Raw genomic sequence first — 25,165 nt, 5'->3', positions numbered from 1 at the left:
TGTGCGTGAGTGCGTGTGCAGGCTCGTGGAGCGCCGACCGCGCGCGCGTGTGCGTGTGTGTGAATATTTTGCCATTCTTCTCGCCAACTATAATATAATACCGTATAAAATATATATATATAATATATATCGTACTTTGCGTGCGTACTACCATCGTCGTCGTCGCCGTCGTGCCAGCCAGCCGCCCGAGTGCTGCCCGACAATCGTCTCGTGAATTCGGGCAAGTGCACACGCGCGTATCACTCTCTCTCTCTCGCGATCCGCCGCCGCCGCCGCCGTCGTCGTCGTCGTCGACCCGCCCCCTCCGAAATTCCGACAAAAATTCGCGATCGACGACGATCGTAATATTTTCACGTCGGGGCTCAGCAAGCGCGGACGTGGAATAATTCGCGAGCGCTCGTCCCACGAGATATATATATATATATAGGTACGCCGCCGAATAATATCTATACTATTACTACCCCCCATCCCCATACTTCGCACCTGCAGCTTCAGCAGCAGTCACACACTGTCATCTGCCCGCCGACAATATTATACGCATATTCGTACCTGGGCCGACCAGACCTACCCATCTACAACCCCTTGCACAGGTATATTATTGTTTTTATATAGTTATTCTATTATTATAGGTATATATATATATATATATATGTAACGCAGCAGTGAACGCACGTCTGCCGCATCGTCTTGAGCCCAAAAAATGACGAAAATGTTTGCGTATTGTTAATTTTTTGACGTCTGACCACGTGAATGTACAGTTATGCGCGAACACTTACCGTAATTTTTTTCAAATATTTGTTTATTATGCAATATTAGTTGTTTATCATTTGTTTGTGATATAAAAAAAATGTACATTTCTATCGGTTATTTTATGTGTTTTATACTTTTATCGATGTCTATTATTTAGTTTTGAATTGTTTTCATGACGTAGTATATTGCATATATTTTACCCAAGTGCACTCAAGTTTCGCGGTATTAGCACACGGTGCGCGCACTCCCGAATTATTTTATTGTATTATCATTTATCATATTACATTATTATTTATTATATATTTATTTAATATATTATATTAATATTATGTACTTGTTAATAACAAGTTGTTATATTATTTTCAACACATTCGGATTGCGCGAAAAAAGGTTTTTACAAATTATGTCACAAAATATATAGTGATACAGGGAGTATAATTATAAAATAATCACGCTTCTACATAGTGTATGACGGTATAATTAGTATAAGTATCTATAAAGAATTTGATTATAATATCTTATATTCTTATAATATACTACTCATTTACCTTTAATCTATAATAAACCTTAATTTTATAAATTATGTTTTTCAGAATGACACCCACAATACAATGTTTTGACGACCAATCAATGCAAATTCCACCTGCTTCGGTTCTATGCAATAATATGTTTTTTCAAGAAAATCACCACCAGCTGACGTCTACCTCCGATAAAACGAATTCAAGGCCTGGTAAGTTCTTGTCTTTATTAATTATTATAACGTTAACTTTTCTTCTATTATAACTTAGAAATAAAAAATTTTTTTGCATCATTAGTAGTGTATTTTATATTATGCCAATTAAAACATATTATTGTTTTTGATATGATTGGTCAGCATTTATTTTAAAATAGCTGTCTCTGAACAACCTTATTATTTTAAACGTATTTAAGTAGATATTATACAGTATAGGTACGTCGTGGAATACATGAAAAAGCTGTTTCCGCAACGTCTGATCTCAAAATGAAAAAAATTAGGGCCAAGATGGTGCACATAACCTTGATTGGAAATTAATAATTATAACAAATCAAATGTGATAGCAACAAATTATAAAAAATAATTGCCAATTTTGTTTGCAATTTTTAATTGTTTTTCTTTATGTTTAATATATATATATATATATACATATATACCAATAATATAAGATAATATTCATATACCTAATCAATAACTATATATTATATAATAGCTATACCCAATTAGTTCTAAAGAAAATGACGTAAACAAATGCACTTACTAATATTAAAATATTAATTATATTTATATTTGCAAACCATTAACATACATTAGCATTTATTATAATATACGGGATAGGCCATTTGACGTACGACATTTATTATTTCAGAAAACAAACTTATAATTTTACTATCCTAAATAATAACCTAAATAACCTATCGTTATTATTTTTTAAGATTTTTATTCTTTTTTTCATGACAACGTCCATTGTTAATTTCATATTTAAAAGCAAAATATTATTTGGAGTATTTCAATCTATTGAAATTAAATTTCGGACAAGTAATTAATACTTTAGTTTATTTGTTATATGTATTTAAAAATTTAATGTTGTCCAGCGGAGTAGTGAACCGTTATTTTGTGGGGTAACTTTGCACCATTTCATTCCTCATCTATATCACTATACCTTAAAATACTTCTTACAGTTTTAATTATAACTTTAGACTACTTCTCCAAAAAAAAAATGTTTATGCTTTTTTACGACTTTGAAAATATATATTTATTTAAATTCGTTTATTTCAATGAAAATTTACAATCCATGCAAAGTACAATAAACAAATAAGTGGCAATAAGATACGAGGCAATGAAAATGAAAACATTGAATAGGAGTTTCACATTAGATGTGAACATAAGTGGTGAAATTATGTAAAAAAAATATTGCACAAATGTTAATGATTTTTAAATAATGAGTATTACGTTAAATGGATCACCGGTATAAATTCCGGATAATTCGAGTAGAATTTTTAATACATTATAAATATATATATATATATATATATATAAATAGTGTTCTGTAAAAGTGTGAATGGTAATTAATTCTCTATATTCTATGGAAAACTATCAGACATCAGTAGTTTTTATTTTAATAGTAAATCTCAAAATATTGTTGGTAATCATATAACGCTTTTACAAGCTTTACTTTGAACTTTGTTGACAGATATATTTATACTATTTTATCTCATATATTACAAAATACTTACACGCTTAAAATTACACTTTTTAAAATCATTCTATTAATTTTTAACTATATAGAATAATTTGTGATTTTGAAAAAATTCTAATTTCAAATGCTTATAAACAAAAATTGTAGCTATATAAAAGCACTAACTTCGGATTTTTTAAAATTAAAAATAAAAGGTTTCAATCATGTAAAATAATGTATTCAAAATTATTTAAATCTCGCCCCTGAAAAAAAAATAAAATCCTTGTTATATGACTGATCATATATTAAACTACTACAAGAATTATTTACGTAAAATTTTGTATTTAATTTTCAAGCTTTTTGACCTAGGAATAAAAATTGTTAATATTTATGGAAATAATTAAAAAAATTCAAAGATGGGTGACTCAAAATTAATTAATATTTTTTAAATATCACAATTTACAATAGTTATATTTGAAGATGAATCGTAATTATTATATCCTTTAAATAATATCTGATGACATTAATATTTAAACTTCCATCGTTTATTTAAACAATTGATTAATTGAATGAAGAATCTTGTATATGATATTTTCAAATCTATTTACATATTATCGTGATTTTGAAAAATTTCATAAATATTTTTATAATAAAACTTGTCCACGTATTTTTTATAAAAATAAATGATTAAAAATGTCGTATTCAATTGTCAACTATAGCTGTTTTACTCATTAACAAAAATTATATCATACTCATCAGTTTATCACTCATTAATTAAAAATGTAAATTCCCCATAAATAGCATAGAAGAGCCAAAATATTTTGAGTTATATTACGTCTAGTAAATTATATACCTATTCATTCTAATTTCTAATATTTGGTGAACATTTCCAAATCTTTACAGTTATTCATTTTAATGAAACACCAAATCCTAATTGATTTTGTCGAAATTGGTTTTGTGTAAAAATCTCCATTTTCCTAGTTTTATGTGTTTTCCCCATTTTATTTTTTTTTTAAGAACTGGAAATTTTTTTTCTCAAAAATACTATTATATTATTAGATCTAATTTTCTACTTTTTGTTGAACTTCGATAACCATTCGTTCGATGAAACTATATCTATTAATAATACCTCGTACGTCAATTATTGTCATAGTAAAGTTATTTTAAGGTAAACGGACAGTTTGTACTATCTATTGTTTGAACTTTGAGTTGCATATCGCGGACACTTTGTACGGTGATAAATGATAATAAATTGGTAAAATTAGATCGCGGACGTTTTGTACGTATGTATGTAGTATGTACTCGTAAATGGTGGCGTTTTTATTTTGCATGTTTTTGCATATTATTGCATATATTGAATAAAATGAATATTATTGCGAAAAATTCATGTTTTATAATTTTTCATAATTATATGTTTTCATAATTAATATTTCGTATTTAATTTTAGCCCAGCTGATTAAAGTCTAAAACTTGGTTTTTTTTGTCAAACATACATTTTTCAATTTTTCAAACATAAAATTAAAAATATTTCCACTATTGAATGTGAATTATAAATTTTATTTCTAAATTATTAAATCATTAAATTTTTCAATTATATTATTTTAAGATTAACAGCAAATCACTGATGTATTTCAATAAATAAATATTTTTTTTGTAACTATATTTTTGTGTTTATCTAATAACAATTTAAATGCATATTTTTGCATATTTTGGTAAATAAAATGCATATTTTACAATTGTTTATTGCATACAAATCTTAGCCCTGATTATTATTATTATTATTATTTATGTATGTTTACATTGTTAACAACCTGTGTTTTGTAATAACAAATTATGTCTAACATTTTATGTCTCAACATTTTTTTTTACCTGAAATGGTACAAACTGTCCGCCATATACATTTTATTACTTTCTTAAATACTACAAACTGTCCGCGGTTTTCATTTTTTCCGGGTGACCGTACAAAGTGTCCTACAACCTTATTTTACAACTACCAGAAGGAACCTTTTCATGATCACATACCCAGTACTCATCAGTCATCACCCTACGACCCTACACCGACACTATTTAAAATATTTCCTGTTAAATTTTCTATGAGATGCTGTCGTCAAATTTACGCAGAAACAGACAACAAACGTTTAGAAACTAAATTACGAGTTATATTTAATTTACATTAAATGGTTTAATGTAGATAACATTTTTATGACATGATTTTAGTTCAGCTAAAATAGAAAAATATTTTTACCAAGAATACGTGACAAATGTTTAGGAATTATCCCCTCCAAAAATATGATGACCGTGTTTAATAAATAATAGGTTCAAATTTCTACACAGAACTTTTATTATTACCCAGTTAAATAAATAGTATATTTGTACAAACAATATTGTTTGACAATATTATCAATAACATAGCAATTTACTGTAAGAGTGCGTATCACTATACTCGGTAGATATTATGCGGTATAGTTTAGTAATAATAATAATAATAATAATAATAATCAATTTAAATGACTTGTATTTTTTATAATATCCTTTTAGTATAAAACATAAACTGTAAGCTAATGAACAACATATCTGTATGTCAATACGTAATACATATATATAACATATTACTGGAGACAGGCGAAAGTAGCATATTATCTGAGGTTGTAACCCGGCTTCAAATTGTTTTCAAAAGTGCATAAATAATTGATAATATCAATTAATAATAATTGAATAATTATTATTAATTAGTACTATGTTTGATAATAATGTTGTGCTAAATGTTAGCAGCTGCTACATCGAATAAAATAATTTTCTAGAGAAAGAAAAGTTTCGGGTAATATCAATGTCAATGTCATATCCATATGTATCCTATTTGTTTTTATCAGCATGTAATCGATTTATCTGCGTTTGAATGTATACGGGTTACAAAATCAAGCGAACGAGCGCGACCTTATTATGTCTCGTCATTAATTTATTATACGCGTTTAAATTTGAACTATCGGACGACGAAAATTCCAAAACGTATTTTTACTTTTTAGTGCATTTTCGATGATGTTATTTAACAAGTCAACAGTCTGTCTGTAAGCTATTCGATATTACTGATGCATATTACCATTGATTTTAGAATAAAATTATTCTAAAATCAATGATATTACCTATCTACTACAATAGATGGGGGGCATATTTATATCTCATAAATCTTATAAACTTAAAAGATTTATCTACGGGCTATATCTACGTGTACTGTAAAATAATACCTTTTTAATTTTTTAATAATTAAAGTTTGTTTATCCTAAATGTTATCTATACGAACTATTGGTATACCTACATAATTGTATATTTTATTTAGTAGTCGATTTATAGTTAGTAGTTACTTCACTTATTACTTAATTTATATAATATACTAGTTGAAATAAGAATATTACTTTACACTTTTCAGTCAGCTCGAAAAAATAGATTTAATATAATACAGAACTCCCCTTCATATGTATTAAATCATACACTCCACACGGATTTGAAAAAAAACTGTAAAAGAAGAAGCAATATAATATTATTATAAAAGATTCCACAATCATCTAGCATCTCTACCAACCCCAACCCCCTAATTAAAGCTACTTTAACAAATGTTATTCCTGGTAATTCTCCAAGGTGCTTAAAACGCAATTGGTGTAATGATCTTTTAACCTAGGTAATCTAAGAAAAAAAATATATATTATATATATAGATTAATATAAAACATTCACTTAAATAAGTGTCATCACTGGGTGGCTACTTTTATCAAGATTATTCATGTATTTAGTTTTTTAGGTACTTATCGGTTATCGCGACTATCTTTCTTTACGCTAATACTCTTATTGTATCTATGAAGTACAGGTGGTGTATATAACAATATAGGTAAAAAAATATAATACAGAATATTTGCATAATATATAGATTGAATTCCAATAAAATAAAGTAAATAAATGCTGAAGACTTGACGATCATTGGAATGTTTACTAATTACTGAGATTATAATTTCATCGAATATTTTTATGGAACCTTAACAATCTTTTAGTAATTTAGTATAGGTTTTTGCTATTTTCTTTAAAGACCAAGTTCGATTTCACTAAAATAAATTTGTTAACATGTGTTTCTTAATCGTTAAACGGTTAAACAAACTCGTTTATTCAGTGTACCTAATATATTGCCAACATTTTAATTTAATATAATTATTTTTTTTTCGAAAACAGAATTATTGTCATTTATTTTTATATAAACTAAATTCTGTAATTTTTACTTTCATTAAAATATTATTTTTTAGATTTCTTTTGCTATAATTTAACCATAATATTTTTATTCAGTTTATTCTGATAAATATATAATATTATATTCAATAATATTTAAAAAATTAAAATTTTCTGATATTATTTATTATAATAATTGTATTTTAATGGTTTTGAGCATAATATTAATAACGACGTATAAACAAGACAATACAAAATCGAGCAATGCTCACAAGCCACAATAATTCTATACTTGATAAAATAATTACTTTATCTCATGTCAAGGGGGGAGTCCAACATTTTTTTAAAATATAAATGCTGAAAATTTTTAATCAATAAACTATATTCACCACTAAAATATTTCTACTTTTAAAAATTTCGGGGGGTCTGGACCCCTTGGGCTCCTCCTCAGATACGGCTTTGTCTCATGTATTCATGTGTTATACAAGGACTATAATAACTATACTCAGCAGGTACCTACTACATACTAATTACTATTGTCAAAAATAAAGTAAAAACACTTGGCTATAGTAAAATAAAAAATGTAATACTTGAAGTAATAATTAATAATAATAATTATTAATTATTTATAAAAAGCTTTAAAAAAAAGTCTTTCTGTAACCTGAGATATAGTTGGCATTAATTAGTTTTTCGGAATATGTCCATCAGTTACTGCACATGACTGACACACCAAAAATAACTTTTATTGGTAATAATATATACATATTATATTTTTTTTTAAACACTTATAATTATTATTATGTAAATCTTGGAAAATTTGGTAATTTTTATTTCGTTTAATTACTGTTTTCATATCAATTTAATATTACGATGTGATAATATAATGACAGAATTAAAATATACATTTTCCTGATCAGATTAAGCTATATTTTGTTATTTTGTTAACCATTATTAGTTATTACAATATTACGTCGTCTTACGATTATAAATTAATAATTATGATGAGCGTAGTACCTATACAGTGATATAATGATAAATTGATAACCACTAACATTGGAAATTAGCAGTGACGCAGTTTACACTATACATACAAGATACAATACACATATTATATTATATTTGTTTAATGCATGTATGTACGTTCAATACTTCGAAATTATAGTTTAATAATATTGTACTAACACTAGTAACTGTCAAAGTGTCATGTTTATCGAATTCGGAATACTCTATAAATCATACTTTGATTGGTACATCGTACATGTGACTTTTAATTGAGTATATTTTGCGAGTACTTTTCACAAGTATAAAAGGATTTATTTTGCTAAAATGAATATATTTACCGTGTGCCAATGTTACATTTGATAAAAACACAATAAACAAATCTATTTGCGCAACATGACGTTATATAATAATGTAATAAAAATATTTACAGTTAATCCAATTTTGTAGATAGGTACGTTATACACTTATACCTACAATATATTATTCTCTTTTTTTTCGATTTACAATTTGATGTGATTCGCATTTCACTTGTATCGTTCGATCAAAACTGAAAATATCAATGAGAGGATTTTTATCATTATCCAAATTTAAAATAATATTATATTTTTTTGTTTCCTAAATCTCGGTAAAATACGTTTTAATATACGTTAGCATTGCATAATATTATCTCACGTGTTCTGCGTACGGATTTTTAAATTTTTATATTAATAAACTCCCCGGTACGCATATATTTAAAACTACATAAGTTCACTGGCACGCGGTCGTGTACAGCTGCATTCGGTAGGTATGTAGGCATACGTTACCTACACGGGCCATACGACGTAATAATAATAATAAATAATAATAACAAATAATAGTAATAATAACGTGTGTTGTTTTCTTTCCTGCGTTTCTGTAAGGAGGTCATCACCGTCTCCTTTTTTCAACTCGTCACGGTGTTTGCGAAAAACCGGCCATCGCGCCCATCAGTCTTTCCCCACGCCCCGCCTCGTCCAACGAGAATGCGTTTCGCTACACGTGGCCCCACGTGGAACACAAAGCAGTGACGTCACCGAATTTCGGCAATACGATCCCCGAGCGCGGTTGAGTGCGCGTGTGTCTGTGCGTCGCGCGCATGCGCGTGTGCATGCATCCGGGTCGTCGCGTGTGCAACGTTCTATTATACTGTAAAATATTTAAAAAAAAAATTTTATACGATCGTCGTCGCCACTCGCCACCGTTATGTTCTGACGAAGGTTTTTCGTACGCACGATGTGGTGTGCGTGTATAATTGTAATGATGCGATGCACATAATATTAATATATTAATATTATTATTATTATTATTATTTAGATAGGTATGGCGGTTACTATTGTTATCGTGTATGTAATGCGCATAATATAATAGTATATATACGTAAATTTATTATCATGTTCACGCAGTTCCGGTACTATATATGTAATATCACATCGTTGAATAATATTTAGATATTTTATAGCCTATATACTGTGTACCATTCGGATTCGAGAAAACAGTCTCGAAGAAAAGTCTATAAAATGTGAAGCGTGAAATATTTTAAAATATTAATTTATATTCAAAACAAATACAAATATTCATCCTGAAATATTGTAATACGTATATTTAAATACTAATCAAAACAACAATTTGATCAAAATGGTCAATTACAAAATACCTATGCATATTGAGCAATGTTAACTTTAAATTAGCTGAACGAACAATACAAATGAACTTCACTTAACCAATAGCCTTTAACAAAAATTAAGGGATAAAACAACGAAAATGCCAATAAAAATAAATGCTTTATGCACGCGTCATGTTGCAAAAAAGAAAATTGAACTTAAGGAATGTTTGGTAGGCAACCGGGAAGTTGCTCTGTTGTATATAGTAGGGTGCAGGAATGTACAAAGTACATCGTTATTGAATATCTTATATCTAGTGGTAAACAATTTAAGTCCCTAAAGTAATAAATCCAGTTTTAAATTATAAATAAAAAATAAAATTTATTTTGATGAAATTTAACTTTTGAGTAAAAATTTCAGTTTTCCTTAATTGTTCAATTAATTTCCCGATTATTTTCAAATGTTTGGGGAGTTTTATTTAACAAATAAATCAAATTTGCCATCAAAAACTATATACTCAAAGTTGAAGATTGAAACACTTTTATCGTTTATTGATCAAAAAGTCTGAGTGTCTTACACAAGAAACACTATACGCTCCAATCAGTAAATATCGAAAATATTAAGTTACAAAAATGGATACTTTTATAAATGGAGCAGTTTTTAAATTTGTTATAATTATTTTTTTCATTACCGTGTATAATATTATGTTAATTATTTGCTTACATTTATATATGATATTCTATTATTCTAATTAAATTAACTGTTATGTAATAACTGGAGTCTGTTTGTCTGTGTACATGCGTGTTCAGTTAACTATATAATATTTTTATCTATAAAACATTTAAATTTTAAATTCTGCGTAATACTGTAAATACAATTTATCCCGAAACTGTTTTCCCTTTTAGACTTCACCTATAATGGTGATGGTGTGATATATTTTGTAGAGGATAGATTTTTTTCTATTATTATTGTTTTTCGGGTTTCGGCGGTGACCCGAATATCAAAATTATTCGCGTGGTTTGATGTTGTTGTTGTTGTTGTAGTGGTGGTGACTGGTGCAGATGGTGACTGATGTCGTTCGGGTTGAATAACACAAGTAGCGATATCGTCGCGTACGGTCTCCTACGGAGTTTTTGCACACACGTCACACACACGTGCGTGCGTGCTTATTATTATTATCATTATTATACCTATTATATTATTATATTAATATGAGGCCGAGGTAGTCAAAAAAGTGTTGTAGAAAGGTAGAAAGTATGTACACGGAGAACAATCGACACGTGTGCGCTAAGCGGCGGCCGCGGCGGCGCCGTTGCCGAGGGGTCGCCGTGACGTTCTCTAGCCCGTAACACCCTCCCACCACCGCCCGCGTGGCGACTTTCGAGCGTGTGTATGCGCGGGTCGCACGTGGAACTCGGCCGAACCCCTTCACGTGCTACTGATTTTTTAAACGACCGTCCCGTTTACCGTTTTTTTGCAGACCATGGCTCCTCGCCGCGGAAATTTAATTACGGTGATTTTCCATTTTTTGTTCTATCATATTATACGCGCGCATGTATATCGTTTCCAAATACGGTTCGCGACCATTATATAATATCAAAATATCGACGACCAAAAATAAACTGCACTGTCTGAACCTATTATACACCACGCGCTTTATCGGTCCTATCGTACCCTACAGAGTAATAATATTACAAAATATATCTTTTTATCGGTCCTTTCGCGTTTATAAGATTTTATTGCCGCGCGATCGGGCTGGACAAAAACAATATCATTTTAATATTATTATACTATCACGGTTGGCGTGTACACTACACACACGCGCATACCCGCGTTTATAATGTTATGTATGTGTTTTTTTTTTTATAAACGACGATTTGTGCTCCAGGGACACGCCTTTCTTTGTCGGGGGAATCCGCGCTGCGGCGGTGGCGTTGGTTCGAAGGTCGCACGTGGCGCGACTGCCGCGGTCACCAAACCCGTACGCACACCACCGCCCTTCCTCCATCCGTACATCGATGTGTGTTCCCTCGTCGCCCCCGCCGCCGCTGCAAAATTGCGAAATCCTCGCGCGATTGTTACGCGAGTGGGTGGGCGGGCGGGCGAGCGGACGGGTGGTCGACCGGCTGTTCTCCTGGTTATTATTATTATTATTATTATTGTTGTTATATTATTATTATTATTATTATTTTGTCAGCGGCCGATGACACGCGAAAACCGAGAACGGCGAGAGCGCCGAGAGCACAACTCTGTATAATATTATACGATGCTTTTACGCGTTAACATTATATTACGCTCAAAATATCTCAATATGCGTACGGATAAAACACTGTATATAGTTAAACATACCTATAAAGGCGCAACTAAGACCAAATTTTTCTTTTGGTATTCCACGTCTACCTATAAGTATATTTATATATTTGCAAGTAGTTTGATATGGATATAAATTAATATTCATATTTTTTTATGCATACGTTTTAATTAACAAATTCCAATTGTATTATAGCTAGTACAAATTCCATCTTTAAAATGTCTAATATTTATATACACCACCGTCCACCATTCTTTAATACATTGACAACATTTCAATCAATATTACAAGAATAGTTAAATTTGAGAAACAATCTCGTGGCATATTCTGCAGTGGTTGAGTTCTTAGCCAATTTTTTGAGTTATCGAGGAAAACAATTGTCTTGGCACTTATTATGTTTTGGAGGAGTGCTATGAAAATATTTGGGGAGGCTTTACTTCTATCTCAAGTTACTACCTAGCTGCGTCAATGTGTAGATAAGAGGACACGAGATACATACTTGAACGGAAATGCGCTCCTTGCGATATTCACGATATGCAACTGTAATTTCAACAACGACGGCGCTGGCATCCGGTTGCCAAATTATCGACGCGCGTTTACGCTAAAATCGTGTATTTTGTAATGTGTGTAGCGTGTACTGTGTATAATAAATTCCACCCATACCCGTATATACGGAATAATAATAATACATTATTATGTACATGTAATAAAATCTGCTCGTGCACGTGTTATTTTTGCACCGTAAAACTTTTTACAACTTATGCCGCGGAATCGAGTTACACGTGCGGAATATTATTATTATATTAGGTGTCGAGGTTTTTTCTTTTTTTTTCTTATATGATCGAAAAATATAATTGCACCACACCTAAATAAATACGAAGTAAATTTTGCAAGGTGATTAACACATTTTCCTATCGTATTCGATGTTTGTACAATTGTACAATATTTCCTGTTAACTACAATCGTTATATAGAGATTCCTATACTATGTATACTGTGTAGTATAATATAATACTATATATATATAATATTGTACATTACATCAACATCATAAAAACTTTAAATCGTTCAACAAATAGATATCTATATAATATCAATAATTTTGTATTTACTGTTATAATTTTAATGCTTTATGATTTAAACCTAGCTAGTTATTATTATTGGATACTTTACTTTGGATTAGTTTACCTACATATAATGCAAAATATAGTATATATAATAAATATAAACAAATCAAATTCGTGAAACTAAAATGTTTGTCAGAAACATTTATTTTTGAGTTTACAAATAAACATACAATCATATTGTAAATAAATATGAATTACATATGTTTTTATCGTACATGCAGTTTGATTTTCAAAATAACACAAACTATGAAATAATCCACTGTTAACTAAGAATTGTTGTAAACGAACAGAATTGCTAATATACTTATAAGTTATGAGTATATAGTTATAAAGTGTAATATATTATACATAGGAATATAGCTATTAGTTATATAGTCTAATTCATAGTCCATAATCCATATATTATAGTATATACCTATATTTATTAGGTAATAAATAGTTCCACAGTTTAACTATACTTATAACTTATAAGTTATACTAAAACAGTAGAACCAAAACCTTTCTTTTTTTACTGGCTACTTGATGTAATGTTTATCATTAATTTTCCTTTTTCCACTAGTTTCTTTTAATACTCACAGGTGATGAGATGATGCCATATGCATAATAATTCTATGGATAATCAAAAGATTTTTAATATGCATTCAATTCGTGTTAAGTCCTTGCGAGTTGCGATTAAAGTATTCTTTTAAATGAACATTTTCAAGCTTATATTTTTTTTTACAATTATATTAAAATTGTATTCATAGTTTATTATTGTATATAATTATGAAATGTGTTAGAGCATATTTTAATAATTCCCATCGGCAAAATTTTTATTAACATTCGTTCATAAATTTAATTCTATATTATTAGACTATATTCACGTTCTGCGCATATTAAATACTTAGTTTTTCTTGTGTATTAAGACTTAAAAGACTTGTACAGTAGTATAAAAACTAATAGTTAGTAGTTTATTGTTTATTTACTGTTCAAGTCTGAGTATTGAGTTTTTACTCAAATTAAAAGAACAAATATGCATTCAAGGAGTAATAATTCTAATAATTTAAATTTTTTTATAATTTGTGTCAAGTTACTTATTTTACAGTTTCTCTGTTTATTTATTTAACTATGTGGCTAAATTGTTTATATTTCTAATTTATTTTTAATATTAATTTTGTTGTATAAGTGTATAATGTACATTACATATTTATATATATAAATAATTGAAAATTAATATTTTTAAATATTATATTTTATAATTTTTATAAATGAGTACTTCTAGCATATTTAAATATTTTTTGCTGGTTTAGGTTCAACTATCATATATGTATCTAAATGATACATATATTATATAATTATAATGTTTTCAATAAAAAGAAATTTAAAATCTGAACGTAGATGAAACGTAGAAAGTAAAATTTTGAAATATATACCTTGCTATAGTGCTCACTGTTCATGTATTAATGTATTATCTTATATTAGATTATCGCATATTAATATTTTATAATTTATTCAATATTACAACATATGTCATAATTATTTTATTTTAAAAATATTTAGTATAAGTATACTTGTATAGTTGTATAATATTAATTATAAGTAAGTAATTTAATAATTGTTGTAACTCATTGCAATGATTCACGTGTAAATCATTAGGAGTATTATTATTATAAGCTATTTTTGATATTAACTTTGGAATTTAAAATAATGTTATTTACAATATATACCTATACATATAATATATGATAAATCTATATATCTGAATTTTGAAGTAAATGTGTGTTTAAGTATGATATTTGTACACGTGTTTACCAGTTTGGTCACTTCGAGAATGATCAACCCTGCAAATTTAAATGAAATAAAGATTAATTTTTGAACTATTCGTATGTAATGCGGGAACTTTATATTATAATTTATGAAATATAAGACATAATAGGTTCTTCCAAAAAAAGTAACTCTTGCAGGCCAGTTCCCCGAAATTGTTTTAAATACGCCCATCATGATTATATTACGTACATACATATATATTATATAGGTATACTTATTATAGGTAAATATAGTATATTATTATGTTTTATGTATACTAGTTAATAGTATAAACAGTAATCATTTTAAGTTTTAACAGTAGGTTGTGTATATCTCACAATTCGTATAGCCTGTGGGGTTGAAGTTCTTTAAACGATAAATTTACATACATTTCTCGTCCTTATTTATCCTCTAGAGACACATTTGCATAAAGTTTCTTGAAAAGTGACATAATCGCAGTATTATCGTGCAACTAAATTAGAAAAACTTATCTATACTAACACAGTGCTTAAAATTATATCTTTTACTGCTAAGTTTAGCAAAGTTGATAGCCTTCGTTTTCGTTACGAGGTGATGAATCTGCATTCAATATAAAATAATAACGCAGAGTCCTATATTATTTATCGATTAATAGTATCAATTAAAATGCATCTTAGCGACTCAGCATCTGCAATACTATTAAAACATACTAATTATATTTTACAATTCTTTTGTGTGCGTAGTTCTTATGCTTTGCTCTTTTAAATTGTTTTTTTCAGTTTATTGACTTGTTTTTAATAATAAGATGTATCTGTATTATTTTTAAACATATTATGCACTCATATAAATACTTTTACATATGTAAAAATGAATAAAAAACAATATTTTGACGATTTTAGAAAATCATATATATTAGAATAGATTTTAGAAATAAAAATTAGTTATAAAACTATTTATTGTTTTATTTTTTTTATACTTACGTATTATACAATATACATACCTACCTATAAATTATGCAAAAATATTAAGAAACTTTTTTATTAAAATTATTATTTTTAAAGTTTCCCTTAGTTAGGTATATGAACTCGTTGTTAAATTTCTATAGTATAATTTTTTATTTTAGGAATAATAAAATGGTATTATAATACTGTATTGAATATTTAAATATAAAACAATACATTAAATTAACATGACAACTATTATTTGACTGTTAAAATAGAAAATCATACATCTACTTATGTATTATACTCATAAATGTAAAATAGAACAGATAAATTAGGTATACATATATAATTGTTCAATTGCAAAAATTTGGTTTGAAGATTTATAAAATGTAATTGTTGGTTATATATAATAATATACCATATATATTTACTAATTATTAATTATATTAAGTTTTCAGTGGCTATACTAATTAAATATTCTTATTTATTTTAAATTCAGTATAGGCATGACATTGGTTGTAACCAGTTGAATAAAATATATAATGTATATTGTATATAATATGTATGTGATACAATTAATCAAAATATATTTTTATCTGAAGTTTTAATTTTAATACTGAACATCTTGACATAAATTTATCTAAATAATATTGAAGCAGTATATACAACTATTTTATACAAAATACAAATACAAATAAAAAATTGCATTCCAAGTATGCTTTTTAAGTTTTAATGACTAGGTTTAATAGGTTTTCTTTCGTCAATAAAATTTATTAAGTGCATTAAGTGCATTATAAACATCATTGCTATGAATATATGTAATTTTATTTTCAAAATATATTATTTTTTTATAATTCAAATTATATTTCTTTGTGTCATCGTAAAAGTTGAATGTAATGAAAAATTGCAATAACTACAAGAAATATGTTTTACAAAGCACCAAATTTTATGACTTAAGTATTATTATTATTAAAACCTGTTGTGTAAAAAAAATTCTTCTGTCTAGACACTAAACGTGGTTTAGTCTGTTATTTTAATTTAAAACCTATTACCTATAGTTAAATAATATTTTCACATTGCATTTCGTTTTCTATTGCTATTGAGTACTGTTAAACTATATTTTATTTAAGAATTAACTATTATAAATAAGTATTATTAGTTTAGACATTTTGTTTTATAAAACAAGAATAATTTATTTTACTTGCCCTTACATGTTTTTATTAACTTTTTAAATTTAAAAATACAATTTTAACTATAGACTTTTTATATTGTATATTTTAAACAATGAATAAAATGTTTTATTATTGTTATATACTTGCATTATTGACATTCTTATAAATAAAAACGGATTGAAATATGAATATGCAGAATATGAACAATCAAATATAATCCTTGAATATGGAACACATTAATAACATTAACGGTTATTCAAACATGCATTGAAAATTTATCATTTTATGAATTTATGATTAACAGATTAAAATTATAAGAATACAATTTTTATTATATGTATAATAGACGCATATCATAGTTATGTCGAAAATTTATCTAGCTACTTATTATTGTAGGTAAGTACAATCTATTATTACATTAGAATAATGTATGTATTCTTTTGTACTCAAAATTTGTTTTAAATTTTTATATCAACTCGAACTGTTAAAGGATCATGTACAAATATTCAAGTTAATACAGATTATCATTATTTTAGCAAGAAATATGAGCTACCTATATCGTATTTTTTTTTTAAATAGGTACTTACCACTTGGTGTCTAGTGATATACATTATTGTAGATAACCTATATTAAGACGTATTATATTAATTTGTATTTTTAAGTTGTTATATAATAATAGAACTCAGTTCTCGACTTCATGAGAATACTTTAATCGAAAAGTTTTCATGGAGATTGTCAGTTTTATTAATGTGTCATCATTTTATCAGACATTAGTTACATTCATCAGAACTACTTATTTTTTTTTCAAATTTTCTAAAAAAAATGTTTGTTATGTTTCCATGTATGTTCAATATTTATAATATATATATGTCAAAACATTTGAGAATAAGGTGGAGTGAACGTTTAATTGAGTTTTAAATATTTTATTAAACTAAATAAATACAAACAATTTAGGTAATATTCTTGTTTTAATCCTTTGGTTTATACTTTAGGTTAAATTTAAATATATATTTTGCTATTTCTTAATGCTTTGGAAGACCTAAATAAGTTGAATTGTATATCACGCCAATTGTCAGTATATTTTCATACAAATATATCAGCCACGTAGTATCACAAAAATACGCAATTCACGAATTAAAAGTTAAATTATAACGAATGCGAATGACACTTATCTCTTGTTGTAAATAAATTATAATATTAAAACGGATTTAATTTGTGCTTACATAAGTAGTACTATTTGGCGATCTGTTACATTTCATGTAGGTACCTACTCGTATGTGCAACTGCATTATTAAATACACGTGCCGGTTGATAAACAAAATCCTAGATACAAGGCCGACATTATATATTAATCAAACAGCCTTGTTCATCTTAAATCATTATAATTTTCGGATAATTCTTTATAAAATGTATGACTGATAGGCTCGTGGCAGTCGTTGCACATCAAATAAATAAGTATGGATACCTTAAGTCTTAACCATTTTACAGACAAAACACAACATTATTTTGTATATTATGTTTGTTTTTATTGTACGTATGTATTATTCAAACGCGAAGAAAAGCTTATTTTATTTTTTAGCAAAAAACATAATTTACCAAGCAAATATTTTCGACGATACGATAATATTTTAACGACTGTCATCGTGACTGGACGGATAAGATAAAATTAATAATAAAAGTAAATAAGTAACATTATATAACCCATACGATTGCAGCCACATAATATATGACGTATACTATATATATCATTGCGTTTGTGTATACTTAAAGTTTGTAAATATATAGGCATCTGTTTTATTTTACATAAAATGTTAAACAACGGTAAAATGGTAAATAATTAAATCCTTTTTGTGTTGATGCATTGACGAAAATATTATGTATAACATAATATTGTTATAGAGAATATATAAATGTAATTTGGTGGCGCAGCTTTAAATATTACAGCTATAACAGTTAGTACACTATAAAATGTACCAAAAAGTGGGACATCATAATATTATTATGCATTATATTTAACACTAAATAATATTTTCAAATGTTTCATATGAAAAATATTTATGTTTGAATTATTTGGTTTTTGTCATTGTTTTGCAAATAATATGTTTTTTTATAATTGTGAGTTGGAATCATAGAGTAAGAATATGGAACAAGTGATTGATGAAGTATCCGGCTTTCTTTTCTAATCGCAGTATAGTCGCACTAATATAGCAATAATATCTGCAAAAAACTTTTGCTCTTGTATCAAATATTAAAATTACAGAATAAGTATGTTTTCATAACTTATTCTTATGTACAATATTATTTAATTTACTATAAAATATCCTAAAACAATTTTGTGTTCCCATTTTGAAGCTATTTAAATGTATCCCAAACGTAGGCCTCAAGCACCTGTTTTTTTCTGTTGGCAGAATAGCAAAATTTAAAAATATTTAGAATACACAAAAATATAATTTTACCTCACCCAACAGGCCAGGTTCAATCGAGAAATATATATTACAATTGCGAATATTATTACTTTTAGGAAATATTATTTTCATACTATGCAGTATGCGTTTCTCGACAAGGGACAACAATATAGATTTACATACATTTTTTTCTTCAATTTTTGAATGCATAGACAGTATACTGATTACAATCATGCATTGTAATACGTACTTATCTCGATTAGTATGAGAAATATAACAAAAAGAATTGGTCGGAATAATTACAAATCATACATAGAAATCAACCATAAAAGAATAATATAAATAGGTACAAATTTGTTATTTTGATTTTAAAAACTCAGACATATATCATGTATAATTATTTTTAATTGTTATTAATTTAAAACCAATGCTATTATGTTTTCTTGCTGTTTTTTTAAGATAGTAGATAATATGTATTATATTAATTTTGATTTAAAAACGATAACCTGTTGTTTTTATTTTAAATTGTTGATACGCAATAATCTAGTAATATGTTTAATGTTAATCCATTTTGATTGGGACTAATATTTTATTATTATTAAACAAAACCATTTTACGCGTTTAAATTAGCAGAGTAGAGAATTTTCATTTAAAAATACTTTATGTCTTTTACCCCACTCATTTTTATCCAAACATGCATAATTTATTATTATTTAAAGCACATGACGTATATTATAATAATATCATTATATTGTGTCGGTACTTGCATAGTTGCATGACGTATTTGGTATGTAAATATGTAACGCGTGTACTTGCATAGTTACATGACGTATAAATGGTACCTATGTGACGCACGTGTGTGTACAATTATATAATGTAACTATTATTCAATTGTATATAGTTATCACTTACTATTTAGCACACACTTAAAATTTTAATACGAGTATGAATTCCTCATAACCTATTCATTATCATGACTGATCACATCATCATAATAGGTATAACTATATAGATATACATTTTTAAAGACCTTGCAAAGGTTATTTTATCATTTTATAACTAGTAACTTTATATTTTATAAAGTAAAATAATGGAAATCCGTACGGCTGATAACGATATTTGAAGTGACTGATTGTATTTTTTTTTTGTAGGGAGACTTTTTCCTTTTTACGCTGCGCCACTTTCTAAAAAAAAAAAATATAATAATTGCGCTTATGTTCGTGAATAATTCAGTCTTATTATTGGTCAAAAATAATTTCTCCACTATTTTAGTATTATTGAACTTTGATTTACTATAATCAAATTATCAGTATTTAGTATTTACTCATATACAAATAAATTTGAAATTACGTAAAGAAATACATTTCATCAATATGTTTAATAATTTAATTGCCTTATAAGTATTTCTAAATCGTTACCTAAATATTATTGCCTCCTCAATACCAGATGTTTGAAAATACGTCTAATATAATGATGTTGACAACGAATGGAGTCAATTTAACATTCATCAGCAGCACCAAAAGAAAACCGGATAAAATAAATAACCTATTTATTATTTTGTTTTCCATTAGTCGTGTAATTTATTATCATATTTTAATCAAATATTCAAATATAATAAAACCTATACAGTAAAACATGATATCTAAATTATTTGGTTCAGTGTATACCAACACAATAGGTACCTAAACATTAATCAGTGTAGGAACGTTTAGAAATTTCTGGTAATCTTTGGAAACTACTTGTAATCTTTGGACATCTACTGAAATCTGATGTAAGAATTTTATCTACTAGTGGTTTACCCTCTAGGGGTAACTTATTAACTGAAGGTCTGAAGAATAATGCAGCTACGACAAAATCATATCATCCATTGAGTATCTTTGAGGAGAATATACTTTGTCTGTTTATTTAATTCTTTGATTTTGTTGTAATTTTTTTTTAAGATTTAAAAAAAAATGTTATTTTAATATAATTTATGATAGTCAACACCTCACCTATTTCCATTAAGTGTTAACCATCAGAAACATTTAAAATATTCATATGGTGAAACACTCGGCAGTCGATAGACAGCTCAGTATACTTTAAAATAACTTTGTAAGAACATCTCTTCTTATACTTTAAGTTAAGAATTTAAGATTATCGTTAAATATAAGATATAACTGAAACTTGAATAAAAAATTTTGTCATAGGTTCTTATAAAAATATTTTTATTTACAGATGTTCGAACTAACCATCAATGGACCCCTTATCTAAGGAATCGCCATTCAACGTTTAGTAGTAAAAGAAACATCTCCTACGCTTCAGCATTAAAGGTAAATTTTCAATGTCACTAATCTGCATAATTATAAATTTATAATTAATAAATTATAATTCAATATAATCACAATACTTTATTATACAAAAAAAAAATTGTGTATTATTTAAATACGCGACACACTATATATTTGTTTGATATTACATTTGAAATACTTATCAAAATGTTTCACAATTATTATTCATGGTTAGTGTTATGGTATAAGTATGAAATTCAAATTTTAAATGGCAGTTGTAAAAGGTCGGTCCATAAATCACCAAATTCCAATCGTTAAACGGCTTCGATTTTTAACATTTAATATTATAGCAATAGTTATGTAAAATACAATTTAAATTCATTCGTACATAGCCACTTGATTTTTCATTCCAATTCGACACCAAGTATTTTTTTTGAATATTGATATATTCATGATGTAGGCAATAATGTTGTTTTATAGCCGTGGACATACAATAACAATATATCCTTAAATCATTTCAAGCATGATTATTGTCCCCTTTTTTCCCATCAATAATGCGCGGTTATTTCAAATCTGATTTTTGGAATCTTTAAATATTCTTGAAGATCATACATTCATACTCTAAATTTTTGAAAAATTTGATACTACTCAAGGAGGGTTCTGTGAAGATACAAACTTTTGTTTTTCAAATGAGAACTCCTTTTCTGTAGTAAATTATTCAGTAGATAATCTTTCTAAAAATCTTGACGTATCAGAAACAAAATTCTAATGATTGGGTTTACCGTTATTTAATTTATTTGTATGTATCATTTTCTATTAAAATACTAAAAAAATGACTTTTTATTATAAAACGTATGGGTATCTAACTATTATTGTTTACGTATCTCATTTATCTGATACAGTGATGCGTATAAGTTGTAAGTTATAAATTATCAGGCGCTGGTTTAGAAATTAAATAAGGCGTGGCTAAATGAAAAAATTTACAAGTACATAAAAGCATAGACATTAAGTTTAAGTTTTGAAATATTTTAAGTAAGAGTCTAAGGCCTAAGGGAGGGGCTTCAGCCCCCATAGCCCCCCCTATGTATCCGCGCCTGTAAATTATAATATATTATATTGGTAATTATTTTATAATATTTTGCTGAATATAATTTATTTAAAATACGAAACTATTTATTATTAATAGTACCTACCTATTATTCGATATCAATACATCAAGTGCACAAAACCCCTGATTAGAAAAAAAAAATAGTTATTCTATTTAATATGCGTAGGTATATGAAAGAATGTAGACCATTTTGCAAAAACATACGGTAAACCCGCACCCATGCCGATTCCAAATTTGCAACGTCTTAAGTTTATATTATATTCAGTAGATAGTATATGTAGGTACTAGCACTAGCCACTAGGTACTACAACAATTGTTATTAGGGTAATTTTTAAAATGAAATAAAATAATTATTGAAAGATACTAATAAAAATTATAAATTTATAATAGCTGGTTACTATAATGGTACTATCCCAGTTAACATTATTTTATTTGGGCAACAGGGATACGTGCTCGAGGTACGACATGCATGTACGTCTTACTGTAAAATGCTTGTATTAAAATAACGTACAATGCGACCCGTAAAAAATGTATACATGATGGGTTTTATGTTATTGTAGCCGGAGGACGTGAAGAGGTTACTGCGACGGGATAACGAATCACCGTCTGTGGCGACGGCGGCGGTCACCGAAGAGCATTTGAACGCGATACGCAAGAGACAAGCTCTGTTGCTAGTCACCATCCAGACGATGACACTGTTCCACCACAACCAAATATTGGAGCATAAGCTGTCGGCGTTACACAGGAAGGTAGTACAGGTCCAGAACAGGCAGAGGCAGAGGAACATCAGATCCGCCGTCGCTGAGGAATAATAATATTGCTGTAATCGTCGTCACCGTACACATATTATGTAACATATGATGAAAAGGAAGAGGACGAAAGAGACGTCATTGGCCACGGCAGTCACTTCGGGCTAAATTTTAGTCTAAATTACGGTATAACGGACAACACATGCATACACACACATACCACTCGCACGTAAAATAAGGAATTATTGTATCTATAGGTCGATTATATTATAATTTAATTATTCATACAATTGTTATTATTATTATTATTATGAGTAATAGAAGTAAATATAGGTACCTACTACCTACCTATTCGTTTATATGAAGTGTATGTTATACTTATAATAATAGTTTTTACCGTGCGACGATGTTAACTGTTAAGTATTAAATATTATTATGATCTAATAATTAATATATATTGTACATAGATATATTTATGTTATAAAAACATCAGGTAGTGACGAGTATCGTCGAACACTACTATATACGCGCGTACCAGTGATATTTGTAACGAACAAACTACATTTTAATCGGTAAATTTGTATTACTATATATTAATCTAGACTGAACTAAATGTTTAATAAACCAAATACCAATGAGCATTTATAAGTTAGGATATTCTGTAGGCACATCGCCGCTACCACTCCGTGGGATTTACATGTTAAATTCGAATTTTCTATATTGTATACCGAATATAATATATGTTATTCTTAAATAATAATAATAATAATAATAAAATAAATGGAAATGGCCTCCAGAGATTTATAATGCAATGGCAACGATATTCATGTATTATACCATTTATATCAGTGGATTGCGTGATCTGGAAATGCCGAACCAAGTCCGTTTACGTACTAAACATGCCTGAAGTTGTGTAACAGTCGGATTCTCATCTCCGTTGTCGCACGTTATTTTTCTATTGTTTGATAAAATAATTTCGCATTTTAATTTTATTTTTTGCTCACAGCGAGTTTACATCGTTTTTAAATAATTTTATTAAATAACATATACACACAAGTCCGAGCGTACCCTTATGTGTATACTGTATAGTTCTAAATAATTTGTTAAAACAATTTATTTTTAATTACCTAGCTTAAAATTTGAAGAGAAAAATTATAAAGTATATGTATAACATTATAATAGGTTATTATTTAATTAAGTAAAAATTGAGATGTACTTAGTATAATTATGTGAATATTTTAAGGAAAACCTATTTGTATTTTTTTTTGTTTTAAAATTGTATTACACTTATCAATACATACAATATTTAACAACAACAATATGTTATACCAATATTGTGCACAGGAAAGAATATTGAATGACAATCATACCAAATTGAACCACCAAAGAAAAATATATAATACAATGACACCACTGATAGCTTAGACTATAGACAATCATACATAAGTTTCAGACTTGCATATCATCCAAAATTAAGTTTGAAATTCCTCTTTTCTTGAACAGATCTAATTGAAAAGTAAAAAAGATTCGATCGAGGGTTACTAAAAC

General features: G+C 27.6%; 1 protein-coding gene across 1 annotated transcript; it reads left to right on the top strand.

Annotated features, from left to right (window-relative positions):
• Positions 1-135: 135 nt before the first annotated feature.
• On the top strand, positions 136-24,526 carry LOC132923433 (uncharacterized). Its single transcript, XM_060987420.1, has 4 exons — positions 136-590; positions 1,344-1,480; positions 21,708-21,802; positions 23,429-24,526. The coding sequence occupies exons 2-4, from the start codon at positions 1,345-1,347 to the stop codon at positions 23,678-23,680; spliced, it is 483 nt and encodes a 160-aa protein (XP_060843403.1). The 5' UTR covers positions 136-590; position 1,344; the 3' UTR covers positions 23,681-24,526.
• Positions 24,527-25,165: the final 639 nt, after the last annotated feature.

This window comes from Rhopalosiphum padi, chromosome 2 (assembly GCF_020882245.1).
Source record: "Rhopalosiphum padi isolate XX-2018 chromosome 2, ASM2088224v1, whole genome shotgun sequence".
In the NCBI taxonomy this organism is placed as follows: domain Eukaryota; kingdom Metazoa; phylum Arthropoda; class Insecta; order Hemiptera; family Aphididae; genus Rhopalosiphum; species Rhopalosiphum padi.
This window is presented reverse-complemented; position numbering and strand designations above follow the sequence as displayed.

Coding starts and splice junctions, on each gene's coding strand:
- LOC132923433 (XM_060987420.1), top strand. CDS start 1,345: ATGACACCCACAATACAATGTTTTGACGACCAATCAATGCAAATTCCA. Junction 1,481..21,707: donor TAAAACGAATTCAAGGCCTG/GTAAGTTCTTGT, acceptor TTTTATTTACAG/ATGTTCGAACTAACCATCAA. Junction 21,803..23,428: donor CCTACGCTTCAGCATTAAAG/GTAAATTTTCAA, acceptor ATGTTATTGTAG/CCGGAGGACGTGAAGAGGTT.